The sequence below is a fragment of the Mandrillus leucophaeus genome, unplaced genomic scaffold (assembly GCF_000951045.1).
Source record: "Mandrillus leucophaeus isolate KB7577 unplaced genomic scaffold, Mleu.le_1.0 Scaffold900, whole genome shotgun sequence".
Taxonomy (NCBI): domain Eukaryota; kingdom Metazoa; phylum Chordata; class Mammalia; order Primates; family Cercopithecidae; genus Mandrillus; species Mandrillus leucophaeus.
The window spans coordinates 481,923-496,706 of NW_012109809.1; the positions used below are offsets into that span (position 1 = coordinate 481,923).

Below are 14,784 nucleotides of genomic sequence, written 5' to 3' on the forward strand. Positions count from 1 at the left end.
GGCTGAAGTCATAATAAAACTAAGTTCAGACATGAAGCCACCTTCAAGAAAGGTCATCCAGTCCTGCTGAGCCTCAGGAGAAACAGAACCTGAGTGGAGCTGGAGGATGCAGGTATCTGGTAGAAAAGGCCCAACCATTTCTGCTCTGGCTAGGTTACTGGCCTGTACAGAAGCATCAGTCTTTCATTGCTTTGGGGAAACAGCTGTGGAGACAGCAATGCTTGGTCCTGGGGCTTTGTACATAAAGCCTCTGTAGAGTTCCAAGGCTTCAGACCCTCCCTCTGGTTAAAATCACCTTGTGGGCCAGGGATCAAGGAAGAGACTTTTACCTGTGAAACCAGGATGGCTCTCCCCGATAGCAGCCATCATCCTTGGTGACTGCAACACTGCCTAAAGCCATCAGGGTCCTCTGCACAGCTGCCATGTCCTTCCCTGGAAGCCAAAAAAGAGATTAAAGCTAAGCACGTGTCAGAACCAAGGAATGCTGGAAGGATACAGCTGGACACCCAGGAGGGAAGTTCTGATAGAAGGCTGCGCGTGACCACATTCAAGGGGGCAGTGCTGTCAAACACCTCCCAAAGTGGCCCTAAGACAACCATACCCAAACTTCTCAGAAAGGAACAAAAGGTAACCTGGTTCATTGTTCTCTATATGGTACATACCAGAGATACCAAGTTTCTAATCCATTCATAGTTGCTGTATAAATAAAATCATCCATGTGCATCAAATTGAGTATTCGCTTTGCTCTTTGGGCCAGAGGTCTGGCAAATGAAGAACAGCAAATCAACACAGAAAGCACTCAATGTGACACAAGTGATAGGCCCTTTATGTTGTGCCACTTGAAAAGAGCTAAATGGAGACAATAAACAACTGGCTTGTGTGTGACAAGGAGGAGAGCAAGGGAGAAGGATGTGCGGTGTGGCCCCTGCACAGTGGGATGGGGAGCCCCGTTACCTAAGAAGCCCAGTGACCATTAACCTGTGGAGAAAGCAACTGGGCCCTACAAGTCAACCTTTCCTCCCATCCTTTCTCCTTTCTTCTCTTCCAGCTGACTGACATGTCCTAGACTGAGACGATGCTACTGTGGGGGTGGCCTGCAATTTAGAATCAGATCAAAAGTCCATGCAAGGCACCAGTGTGGAATACAAAAGCTAGAAAGCATAGGGTCAAAAGGGAAGGCAGCATCTAACCTGGTGGGGAACTATGAAAGTTAAGGGCAAGTATTAAGGCTCTCTTTAGACCTGGTGAACCATCTGCAGTTTTTTGGCCCAGCTGCTGCAGCTCAGTCTCTGGGGAATACAGAATTACAGGGGAAAGGCAGATGGAAAGTGAGAACGGAGTATGAACTGTAATAAAATAAACAATTAAAGCCTTCAGAGGAAGTCCAGTTCAGGATCTTCATTTATTCGAAGAGGAGAGAGAGAAAGCTGATCCTCTCTCTCTCCCCTGTGCCCCCACCTTCACATTAACCACAGGGTGATTGCCTGAATCCTGAGGCCCTGTGGGACTGGGTGGTGCACACAAGGATAAAATGCTGTCAATGGATAGTATCCCAGACTCAAGGAATAACTGGGGAGGTGGAGAATGAAGTATTTCAGAAGCAGACGGAAGGGAGAGGGCATAAGGATTATTCAGAACTAAGAAGAAATACAGAAATGGTTGTTAGAATGACTCTTCCACAGGTGAAAGCATTTCTGTAATTGTCACCATATAATGGGACACTTTTTAAAAAATATAAATGTGGTAATGATTTCCGAAGGCTCATTCTGTGAAGAGATAGGGAGAGGACTTGCTCTTAAGCAGCAAGCTATTAAAGGGAACTTATAGAAATGATTGAGCAAAGGAAGGCTTAGGTTAGGTTATATCACTCATCTCTACTCTTTACAAAGAGCACCCCGGATGCTTGTTTCTGGTAGTTGGAAAGAGCTGTTCTGATACGTCCAGGATCTGGGAAAATGTGGGGCCTGACATCCAGCAGCTCAGCCACAGATACTACCCTGGAGCAATGGGTGAAGAAGCAAAGTTTTATTAAACCATAGAACCAGACTCCTTCACAAGTAGCTAGTTCATCCCTGGTATCCCTGCATCTAGAAAATTCGCAACACTTAGTTCCCTTTGTCCTTTCTGGGTTCATGTAGTAGTCTATACAACACTTCTTAAATATAAGACTATATATAAGAACTTATAAGAACTAACACTTATATGTAAGTGTTATATATAACACTTCTTTTATAGACTACTACATAAACCCAGAAAGGACAAAGGGAACTAAGTTGCAGGCTAGGATAAAATATCCAGGAGCCTAGAACTATCAATACAACCCACCCTCATCCCAGGAGAGTGGAAAAGGAAGTGATTACACTTGAGGAAGAAGCCACTAGGGAAGTAGGCATTATTTGACAAGAAGAAATTGGAATTTTTTCCTTAAGAAACTTTCCAAAGCAAGATATTTTATATAAATTATAGGGTAGGCCGGGCGCGGTGGCTCAAGCCTGTAATCCCAGCACTTTGGGAGGCCGAGACGGGCGGATCACGAGGTCAGGAGATCAAGACCATCCTGGCTAACACGGTGAAACCCCGTCTCTACTAAAAATACAAAAAACTAGCCGGGCGAGGTGGTGGGCGCCTGTAGTCCCAGCTACACAGGAGGCTGAGGCAGGAGAATGGCGTAAACCCGGGAGGCGGAGCTTGCAGTGAGCTGAGATCCGGCCACTGCACTCCAGCCTGGGCGACAGAGCGAGACTCCGTCTCAAAAAATAAAAATAAAATAAAATAATAAATAAATAAATAAATAAATTATAGGGTAGACACTGTATATATCATCTCAACCTCATGGAGTTGGGATTATTCCTCCTCATGTGTGGATGAGAAAACTAATTCAAAGAGGTTAATTAACATGCCCAGAGTCACCCAATCAGTTAATAGAGCCCAGCTCTAGATCAGACCTGTCTGAATGCAAAGCCCTTGAACAATCCACCATGCCACACCGCCATCTCCCATGGCGCCCACTGCAGGCTGGATGAGGAAGCACATTCCTCAGTAGGAACCAGCGATCAGGGATGAGCTGAAAGGGTCACAACGGCTGTTTTGTGCCAGGCCAGAGGAGACACACTGAGGGGGATAAAACTGGAGCACAGATTTCAGACCCTATAGAATCAAGGGCACTAACCCCAATGTCCGTAAGTCTTTGAGTGTTTTTTTCTGGGTTTCTCCATATCTTCATCCAAACAAGATTGAAGCAAAGAAAAGCAGTGAGGGCCTCACTTCTGATGTTCTGCCCAAGTGATATCGTTTGGATGTTTTGTCCTCTCCAAATCTCATGTTGAAACGTGACCTCCAGTGTGGGAGCTGGGCTTAGTAGGAGGTATTTGAGTCATGAGGGCAGATCCTTCATGAATGGGTTGGTGCTGACCTCATGATAATGAATGAGTTCTTACGTATGAGTTCACACAAGATCTGGCTGTTTAAGAGCCTGGCACCTTTACTTTCTGTCTCTTGCTCCGCCTCTCACCATGTGACATACACATACTGGCGCCCCTTCACCTTCCACAATGATTGTAAGCTTCCTGAGGCCCTTGCCAGAAGCAGGTGCCAGCACCACACTTCCTGTCCGGTCTGCAGAACCATGAGCGAAAATAAAACCTCCTTATAAATTACCCAGTCTCAAATATTCCCTTAAAGCAACAAAAATGGACTAGTACACTAAATTAACGATTGCCAAGATTCTAAATAACATTATGACCAGAAATCTGCCTTCTGGAACCAGTTCACATCTAGCTTATTTTCTTGTTACGTTAGTCTTGTTATGTTTCCTAATTTCAGCACTCTTGGACTGACAGGATGGGAAGAGGGCCTTTTTCCAGCCTTTCCTGTCTTGCTTTGCCAGTTCAGAAGCCCAGATCAAGTACCATTGGATAAGAGTGGCACACAGAAGGAGTCAGGGCCACTTTTAGAAGCCGATTTCTGCAACTGGGGATCAAAAATTTAAGTGCATAAAAAAACACTGAAGTTAAGGAAGCTCTGTGATGTGCACCAAGTATAAAACAACGAAAGGCTGGGCACAATGGCTCACACCAGTAATTTCAACACTTTGGGAGGCTTAGGCAGGAGGACTGCTTGAGTCCAGGAGTTTCAGGCTGTAGTGACCTATGATTGCACCACTGCACTCCAGACTGGGCAACAGAGGGAACCCCTGTCTCTAAATAACAATAAGATAAATGAGATAAATTTAAAAACAAGAAAAGCTAAACTAGTCATATCACAACCAAGCGTCATATCTGCCCAATGACGAAGCCTTCAAAATTGTGCAAGTACAAAAAATGGCCATACACAGCCTGCTTCAGAGCAGGGTTTCCCAAGCTTCTTGGATTATTTATGGGAGTTGGCCGGCGGGTGGCGGGGGGCGGGGGAGCGCATCTCTTTTAAAATATGCATTTTGAGGTCATTCTCCTGAGAGAATGGTTTGGTAAGTTCTGGGAGTCCATATTTTTAATAAGCTTCCCAGGTGATTCTTATCTTCAGGCAAGTTTGAGAGTTATAGGTGTTGCCTGGTGATTTGCAAGCTAAACTGATCTTCAGGATTACCCGAGAATCTTAAATATTCAGATTCTGGGGCAGCCTCCTGAGATGATTCTGAGGCAGCCAGATGGACAGGCAGATACTACTCTAAAGCTTTGGTTTTCAATGTTTAAAAACATCCCCATGTCTGCCATGTGGTAAGTACTAAATAATATTTGTTAAGCAATAACTCCTTTCTTCAGAGATATCTTCCACAAAGTCAAAAGTAAAAGCGATAATTAGAAGAACTCTGTTCCAAGTTGGAAGTCAGCCCAGAGCCCTGCAGCTTGGAATGACTTTGCTCCCTGACGGCCACCCTGGATGCTTTGGTAGATTGCTGGGGCTCCTCGGGTGAGCTGGAAAGCCACTGCTCCAGGCCATTCTTCCAAGAAAAGAAAAACATGCCTCAAAGAAGGATCAGCTAAGTGTTGGTCATTTTCTGGATGGAGGGATAGCAGAAATGAGATAGAGTCTGGTTATCTAAGAGCTGGTGGAATCTGAAAAGCATACCTACTGTATGATTCCCACTTTATGACATACTGGAAAAGGCAAAACTCTTGAGACAGTAAAAAGATCAGTGGTTGCCAGGGTTGAGGGTGGGAGGGATGAAAAGGCAAAGCGCAGAAGATTTTTAGGGCAGTACTTGATATGATATGGCAATGATAAATACACGTCATTATACATTTGGCCAAATGCATTGAATGTATAACAGCAAGAGTGAACCTAATGTAAACTGTGTATTTTGGATGATGTGCCAATGTAGGCTGATCACTTGCAACATGTGCTACTTTCATGGGGGATGTTGATAATGGGGAAGACTGTGCATTTGTGGGGAGAGAGGGCATATGGAAAATACCTGTACCTTCCTCTCAATTTTGCTGTGACCCTAAAACTGCTTGAAAATATTAGTCTTAAACAAAAAAGGAGTTGATGGCACGGTAGCTTTCTCTGTCTCACCTGGCAAGCGTTTTCAGCAGGAGTCACCTAGCAACTGACAGCTTGACTTGACAACACAGCGCTCCCTATTTCCTACATTATCACAAAGTAATGTTATTCGAAGTGGGATCCTGCACCCCGCATTACTAAGTTATAACTCCTGGGGTGTGGAACTGGAGGTTCTGTATTGTAAGGCCCCAACCCAGGTATCCTTAATGCTATAAAGATACTTTAACAAGGATTTTGTTCCCTTAAATTCTTTATTACTTCCAAGATATCTTATGTATGTCTATGAAAATAAAAAGTAAATGAAAAGGATGAAGATAAAGAAAAAAGGTAAAAGAGAAGTCCTCTGGGTGTGTCAACTTGGATTGGGCAGTCTCTACTTTCTATTTCTACTTTTAATACAAAAAAATCAGTCTTGCAGTCAAAGTTCTTTGTCTCAGAGCTATTGTACTTCTATTATATATCAGTCTTGACTCAGCCTTGTGACTCTTAGAATACTGGCTTTTTCCATCTTTCTTGGACTTACAGAGAAAGTAAGCAGTCGTGTATGAAACCATGTCTTATTTCCCTGAATAATAACTTGGGCCTAAGCTTCCAATTCTCCAGTGAAGGGAGACCAAAATATTGCAACAGTCAAGGGAGAAATATCAGAGGGGAGGTTGGGTTTGCTCTGTGGATTTTATAAATGTTTGTTGCTTGCCTCCCTGACTCCCACTGCTCTGGGTGGTGCCTCTTAAAATGGGGTTCCCAGACCAGCAGAATCAGTATGGTCTGTGAATTGGTAAGAAATACAAATTCTTGGCCTCACCTCAGACCTAATACCTCAGAAACTCTGCTGTTGGGGTTTAGCAGTCTGTGCTTTAACAAACCTACCTAGTGATTCTGATGCATGCTGGCATTAGAGAGCCACTGCTAAAGGAAAAACCCACCAAATACAATCGTCAGCAGCCACTTGAAATAAATGCAGTGACGGCTGCTCTGATAGAAATCGAGGCTTCAAGGCCGGGCGTGGTGGCTCACACCTGTAATCCCAGCACTTTGGGAAGTCAAGGTGGGCGGTTCACGAGGTCAGGAAATCGAGACCATCCTAGCTAACACGGTGGAACCCCATCTCTACTAAAAATACAAAAAATTAGCCGGGCGCAGTGGCGGCGCCTGTAATTCCAGCTACTCGGGAGGCTGAGGCAGGAGAATGGCGTGAACCCGGGAGGCGGAGTGAGCCGAGATCGCGCCACTGCACTCCAGCCTGGGCGGCACAGCAAGACTCCGACTCAAAAAATAAAAAAGGAAAATGAGGCTTCGAGCAGCAGACACTTGTGATGTCTCAAGTCCTTACAGGTACTTTACTTACAAGATCCCAAGATATCTGTCATGCTGTGTGAAATATCTCTTCACTCTTGCTGTTGAGGAATGACACAAAAAGTGACGCCTTCCCAGGGAATATATTTGAACCTCCAGGCACTTCCAGTGTAAACCACGCCTCCCTAACTCCCAGTCATCAGGAGAGGGGAACAGGCACGACATGATCATGTGTCCAGAATCCTTCTCAGTAGGATTACTAAGAAGAGCCGTGAGACTGATCGATCTGCGAATCTTACCTGCTCTGACATTCTAGAATTTTATACATTCAATGCACATCAAGTGGTTACACAAATGAACCAACAAGATCATTGCTGAATGACTAATGGTGTAGGGGGAAGAGCCAACATTTATTAGGTGTCTAGTAGCCAGGCACTATGCTAGCTTCTTTACATAGTTAATCCTTACAAAAATTCTACAAAAGAGAGGCATTAGGACTGTTCACCAAGAAGGGAACTGAGGCTCTGAGAAACTAAGCAACTTAAACAAGGTCACACAGTTAGTATGTAGCAAAAGAGATTTCAACCCATCTACCTGACTCCAAAACTCATGCTCTTTCCAGTGTAGCGGGGTCTTCTGTGTCTGGAATTGGTAAAGCAATAAATTACAGGGAAAGACATCAAGAGGGTAATGACCACAAAGTGGAAAAAACTCAATAAGGTGACTCCTAAAGTCTGGTCATTTGTATTAGAGAACAGCTGATGAAGTAAAGGCTCCACAGCTGTCAGAGAGGGCAAAGGTCATCCAGGCAACGCCACCAGCTCCTGTATGTGGCCACTAAGTCCATTTGTTCTAAGACAGAATGTGTGTTTTTCCAGACTTACTCTTCCCTCCCTTATTTTCTGTTAATCTTAGAAAAGACAAGTCAATGACAATAATAATTTCTACATTACCAACTTTTATTATCCTCTACTATCATCATGAACCAGGCTAAGCACTTCTAATGAACTATCTCATTTACTCTCCATATCAACCCTGTGAAATAGACATGATTACCCCCACTTTGCAACTGAGAATATCGAGGCTTAGAGAAGTTAATTGATAAGTGGTAGAGCACAGGATTGTCCAGGCAGTCTAATTTCTGACTCAGGAGCCTGTACTCTCCTGTAATACCTTCTAGGATAAGCTTACATTGCAGTCTTTCTGTCCCGCTACTAGACCGGAACACCCACTTGCTCTAAAATGTTCTCTCTCTCTTACACACACCCTTCCCTTTCTTGCTCTGCTTTTTCTCCCTTTCCCACTTTCTGTCCACGGAAAAGATGCTGAAGTCTTACCTGCAGAGTACTTTCTTCTGAATCATAGACAGCTGAGATGGCCCCACCCCTGCCATTTCCAGGGCACCCATGGCAAATCCAAAAGTAATCTGCCAGGCCATTCACCTTCTGTTATTCACGAGAAGACTTCCCAGGCCCGTTCCATTCCTCTAAGCCACCCTATTTCTTCTCCATCACTGAAAGCAAGTGGTCACCCCAGCTCTGCCCTAGGGGGTCTTCAGTAGCTTTGTCTATAATGTCCCTGTGATTGTGTTGTTTTTCTGAACCATTTAGCTTTGGATTTCACTTTAAAGCCTTGAATCTTGTATTCCAATTACCCTGCAGTCTATTTGAAGTATTTCACCTGGGGTGATTAAGGATGGTGGTACATCTGGGGCCTCACCCTGTAGAAGTGATTGAAGCCTAAACAAGAAGACATTTGGCAAGCCTGGGCTTCTCCAGACTTACAAATTTGCAACATCCAGGCAGCCTGGAGAGTCACCGGGCAGCTGTGGGCAAGCAGAGCCCTCACTTGGGAGAAGGCACTGAGTAGGGGAGATGCGAGACTGAGAGCTGTTGGGCATGAAATACCTGCAGAGGAGGAAAAGAAGCTCCTAGGCAAGGAGGGCTGGAGCCACAGTGGCCACAGACACCACAACCAAGGTGCGGGGAATCCGGAATTAATGTAAGTTGATATGTGAGGACAGCATTAAAACCACAGTCAAGGTGGAGAATAGTAGGGAGAATGTGGTAAGCTAAGCAAACAGCTAGTCTAATAGCTGTGTGCACAAACATGTATCCCCTCACATGCACATAGACACATAACACGTGCCAACCCTGCCCCGCAGCATTCCTTTGATTCCAGTTTTCTTATGTCACACATGAGTGACAACCAATTCTTGCAGAAAGGACCCCAACCTCACTTGCTCAGTCTGCTCTGCAGTACTGCCAGCCTTCCCCTACCTCTCCCTGCTTCTCTGCTCAAAGCAACCCACTTTTCTACCTCCTGCCCTATTGCATGGTGACCAGCATTGGCCTAAGCTTCAGACAGTATCCCGGGGAATATCAGATATCCTCTCCAACCTATAACAAATCTCCCTGGACTTCGGTCCTCAGTTGCCATTCCATGGAGGGGGCCATCAGACCCTCTCAGGGCCATTTGGAAACTGCGAAGCACCTGCTTTCCTATTGACAGCTCTCCTCTTCGTCCCTACCTACTGCATGACCTGCCTACAGTTCTTCCTGCTACCTGTCAGTCCTGCTGCCCTTGGAGTAGACCTGCTCTCTTATTTCCTTTAAAGCCCCACTTTTCTACCCTGGGGCTGGGACTCTTAGTGTCTGTCTTGTTCCCCTGGAGCTGACTGGTCCATGGTCCTGGCTCAGGCGACCACACTCATCCCTCCGGGCCTCCTTCTTCCTTTAGAGGAGTCTAACACACAGGTCTGGGGCAGGTGGTATATACCCCCTCCGACTGTGTACATCAGGGACCATTTCTCCCTACACTCCTCCACACTTGCTGTGAGCACCTCTGAGGAGTAAAGTTTTACCTTTGTGTTCTTTGTAAAAAGGGAGAGAGGCAAGTAAAGCATCCTCAGTAGCATGAAGACAGGAAAGCTCTCAGAATCCTCACCTCCCACAGACCTCCTGGCTTCTTCCTCCTCCTACACACTTCCTGCACTTGGTGGGGTGGGGGGGACTCATCCGGGTCCCTTCCATTCACACTGACTCTCCATCCTTCTGTCCCACACAGCCCTGAATCATCTTCCTCCTCCTCCTCCTCACCTCCTCCCTCACCTTCTCTTCATCCTCATCAGCTAGTCACCATTATGACTCAACAGCACACTCACGGTGTAGGTGAAGGAAACTAAGCCTCCTGGCCCAAGAATGGGTTGGCAGACTAGTTAAGGCTCTATGCTTTGCTGTCAGAGAGCCCAGGTTTGAGTTCTGGCTCTGCTCTCTCATGGACACAAGTAACCATGGGCAAGCTTCAGTTTCATCATCTTTGAAATGGGAAAATTAAAAAACGTTTACCTCATAGGATTGTTAGCAGAATTGACTGGCATTATGCAATAAAGCACTTGTAAAATGCCTAGTGCATAGGAAAACATCAACAAGCAGTAGCTATCTGTATTAGCTGGAAAAAAAAAATCATCATAGTTTTGATCTAGGAAGCAGGGATCAAATCTCAACTGTGAAATTACATGAGAATTTGGAGGCTCAACAGCAAGTTCCATAGACTGGCCTGGCCTGCAGTTTTGAATATCTGAATTTCTAAATAATGGCAAACTACAAGGTAACTAATTAGCATCTTAGGATTTTAACCACTCACCTAGGAGGGAAACACACATTGCTAGCTCTTTGCATGACGCCGAGGATTAAGGAGGCCATTGTGTCTTTATAAATCATAGTGTGATGAGTAGTAGAATGGTCTTCTGCTAGAGATCTATTTCAACCGTCATCTGAATACCCTTTAAAATACTATGTCTCTCCATCGGGGAAAGCTACCCCATTCTCACTGTGAACAGAGCCATTTGGGTCACTGCCCTGGGGATCCTGTTGGTTGGGCCACTAATGACAGCCAGTGACAAAGAGCATGTGAGAGCAGAGTCAATCTGACAGTCCTACTCTGACTAGTTGGTATCTCCTGGTGCCTCAGGCAGGCCTAGTGGAGAAGGAACACAGTCACATGGTTGGGTATACACATTTTCGCTAAAGGGGACACTAACGACACCATGACCGAAGTTCCCAAATTCTCTGGCAGCGTCTCCGTTCACATCATGTCCCCCAGTAATGGCAGATTATTAAATATGTCCAGGAATGTGATTTGATTTTTATGCTTTTGTAAGATTTCCTCACCAAGTCAATTCACAAATGTGAAGGAAAAAAGCACTTGTCACACTGTGAGCAGAATGCATGTCCGGAAGGCAGAGTCACCAAGCTCCCAGATCATGGTTTAACAAAAGGTGGGAGTGCTATCTATTTCTCAGATTGACATAATAGCCCCAGATGGCTTTGTCTATAAGCTGCAGCTGAGCGAGAAGCACACTGGCCCCCTGCCTCCCTTCTCCTCTGGTAACTGTGATTTGTTATGGGAGGGGTAAGAGGAATAAAAGGCTTGTATGTCACCATTAGCTTCCTCTAGCTTGAGGCTTCTGTTTACATTAGTTGCTGAGATCCCCTCTGTGTCCTCAGGGTGTGTGTTCCATTAGAAGAGAGTAGCTACTTTTAATAGAACATAACAATGGGGAAGGCAAACAGTGCCCCCAGGATAACAGCTGAGAGCATCTTACACACATCAACAGGCACAGGGAAGAACACTGTGAGCAGTTTTTACAAGGAGATGGGGCAAAGGAGAGAAGAAGAAAAGAACAATCCCAAAAGCGGGAGGGCTGTTTACCTTCCCATAGATCCACCGTCTGAAAGATGTCAGTGGTTCTGACACCATAGGTCTCCGCAGCTTTTAGGAACTGGGAGATTTGCTCCATCTGTTTAAAAGCCATCTTTGACTCTGAGATCTTCGGTATGGGCTCTTGTCCTGGTGGGTATAAACTATTTATCAGCTTGCACAGGACCTGAAGTGGGAGGGGAGAGACAGAATCAATGTTTCCGTTTGTATTTACAGGTCAAGAATGAGAAGTGAATCCTGCTCACATGGGGCACTGCTCATCCAGTTTGGGCAGGAGCAAGTCATGGGCCCCAGGAAGGCATGGGCTCAGGGCTGTGTAGCCAGGCACCTGTACCAAGCCCCAAAGACCCAGATGACCCCATTCCTAGCGCTGCTCCTTACTACAGAGATTCCTGTAGCCCAGGAGCGCCATTCCCTCCCTGTTCCTCCCTTCCTTTTTCTGGAGGAGGGAAAGAATGTTTACAGATAGGGAATGACGTGACGTGATGAGGACGTGATTCCAGACTTTCAAAGGAGGAATGACTTAGTGGCTCCTGAGGTTGGCAGAGCTCAAATGATACAGTCTAATATTATTTCTTCTATCAAAAGGCAAATAAGAAGCAGGCTGCAATTTACTCGTCCCATATATTTTAATAATGTGTAAAAGAAGTGAATGTGGTACCTTTTTCCCAGATATATATATAACCCAAGCTCTGGGCAACCCAGCAGAAGCACTGGATAGCAGTTATGTAACAGTAAATCACAGGCTGCAGGAAAGGATGGGCTTGTTTGGATCACAGAGCCTGCGGCCCTCAAACCCTCAAACACACACAAGCATCTGGTCAGAAAGGCAGTTAACAAGTAAGGACTCCCTTTAGTTTCATGAGGACCCATCCACTCAATAAACAGACACTGAACACTTCCAGGGGGCATGGCTCCCACAAGAATGTGAAGGTGGCTAGTCCCCCTCCTCCCTCCTTTGTTTTACTGTGTAACCAACGCGTTCCCCTAAGGAAAGAAATGGCCCCAGAAGAGCTGATGCACTAGGAAGGCTGGGGAAATCACAAGGACATACTTATCTCTATTCTTATTAGAAAAATCAAAAGGGCTTCGAATTTGCCAACTCAGAAGGGAGATGTGATGCTAGGGTGAGTGGAGAACCCCCAAGCTAGCTAGGGAATAGTGCATGGAGCCCAAATCTTCCAATCCTGAAGAAATAAAGGCATTCCCATCCCTCCTGGTGAGACACAGAGCTTGCCAACAGCAGCTCTTCCCGCAGCCTTATGTTAAAAGAAAGGGCCCTGGAGGGTTTCCCTGCCCACCGCCCCAGCAACCGAGATCGCTGCCGGCCTTACCGTCCCGTCCATTAACCATTTCTGAAAATGGGCCCTGCCGGGGGGCGGGTGCTCTATGTCCTCTGCGCACTGCAGGATGATCCAGTCCACCAGCTTGTTCTCCAGGTCCGCATCATACTTCTGCTCGATCTTCTCCTGCACCTCTCGGCTTAAGCCATAGCTCGGGCCCCTGTTAGCCATCTCTGGAAAGAAGAGAGGACACGCGCGGCATCCACACAATAGCAGCAGCAGGCTCTGGCTCCCTGCAGACGGGGCTGGGATATGGCTGGGCAGCCTGGCCCAGCAGCAGCAAAGCGGGCAGAAAGCCGGGCGTGGTTTAAATCAAGGAGCCAATGAAGCCAATGGGGTTTCACCTACAAACGGGAAAGAAAAGCACAGCCACGCGCCAGTAACTCTAGAATAAAGCTCCGGCCGGTTCAGGGGGGCTGGAACCCCCCTCTCGATCCCGCCTATCAATGAGACGAGATGATATAACATGGGCTCACAATTAAGTATGAACCCCCAGGCAGCAAGGGGGATGGGTGGCGGACGTTTCCTCCCCCTTCTCAGTAGCACTTTGCAAAGGCAGAAACCGTGAGATCGGGAAGAGCAGGTAATTAGCAGGCAGGGAGGAAGCCTCCTTTCATGTTGAACTGCTGCTGCTGCCTCGTGCCTGGAAGAATGGCACATTGATTTGATTTTCTCGTGGCTGAGATGGCTCAAGGAGGGCCGTTGCTAAGAGCCCTCCAAAAAGCCAGCCCTCTCCCGTGTCAGTCAACCCGCCTGCCTCCCTCCCGCTGAGAGCCTCTTTCTCATCTGCACAATTCTTTCCCTCTTCTGGGGAGACAGCCGATTGTCTACGATTGTCTACGAGGCCGGCAGCTGCACAAGGGGATGAGGGCTTGTGGGAGGGTCCGTTCTACCGACTGTCCATCTGTCAGGAATAGCCAAGCCAGTTTCCCCCTGCCCTGAGGTAACAACTGTCTGGCAGGACGGGAGAGGAGGGACTGAGAGCTGCTATCATTTACTTGTTCAGCTGCCAGCCCAACTTCACCCAGAAACTTTCATCCTGAAACTGTTGTGCCTCCGTTTGACTAATTCAAGGGAGATATTTTTTTCATGCTACGCTTAATTGAAAGACACTAAGAGCAAGTTTTCTAAATTATTGTTATAATTATTACTATGTGTTTTTAGATAGAAGTCTCCTTCTGTTGCCCAGGTTGAAGTGGCACAATCTCGGCTGGCTGCAACCTCTGCCTCCCGGGTTCAAGCGATTCTCTTGCCTCAGCCTCCCAAGTAGCTGGGATTACAGGTGCGTGCCACCACGCCTGGCTAATTTTTGTATTTTTAGCAGAGGTGGGGTTTTTGCCACGTTGGTCAGGCTGGTCTTGAACTCCTGACCTCAGGTGATCTGACCGCCTCCACCTCCCAAAGTTCTGGGATTACAGGCATGAGCCATTGTGCCCGGCAAGTTTCATGAATTAAACAAAACTCAATTACTAAGAACTCTTAGACTGAAAGGTTTCGATAGAATGTAAAGACTTCATCTGAAGTAAAGACCGTGAAGGCACAACTGACATACTGTCAGTAGTAACTGAATATTTCTCATGAGCAAACAAGCACTCAGGAGAAACCATTAGATCTAAGTTGGCCCCAAATTTTTATAACAGCTAAAGGACTTGGCAGTTTGTCCCCCTAGACTGTAAGCCACTTGTGGGTAAAGACTGAGTCTCATTGGTGTTGTGTAATTCTCTGGGTGTTTTTCATGAGAAAAAAATCCCACATTTTTTTTTCTTTGGTTCATTTCTTCATTCAACAGATATTTACTGAGTGTTTATGCCAACTACTGGACTGAGGAGGAATAAAATATGATTCTTGCATTGAAAACAGATTGATAAATTGACTCAAGCATATTAAATAAAGCAATTCTGGGTACACGGGATGATGATCT

At 46.1% G+C, this 14,784-nt stretch overlaps 1 protein-coding gene across 4 annotated transcripts in view; it reads right to left on the reverse strand.

The window, feature by feature from the left end:
- Nucleotides 1–13,796, reverse strand: part of TAGLN3 (transgelin 3) — a 15,880-nt gene extending 2,084 nt beyond the window's left edge. The window contains exons 1-4 of one of the 4 annotated variants that reach the window (XM_011969723.1): nucleotides 13,340–13,796; nucleotides 12,855–13,036; nucleotides 11,512–11,686; nucleotides 330–432 (exon numbers count right to left, since the gene is read on the reverse strand). In XM_011969723.1, the coding sequence (XP_011825113.1) occupies nucleotides 330–432; nucleotides 11,512–11,686; nucleotides 12,855–13,034 (458 nt within the window). In that variant the 5' untranslated portion in view covers nucleotides 13,035–13,036; nucleotides 13,340–13,796. Of the gene's footprint in view, nucleotides 1–329; nucleotides 433–11,511; nucleotides 11,688–12,854; nucleotides 13,208–13,339 lie in introns of those variants that run through there. The other 3 variants (XM_011969722.1, XM_011969724.1, XM_011969725.1) reach the window with 3 other exon arrangements.
- Nucleotides 13,797–14,784: the final 988 nt, after the last annotated feature.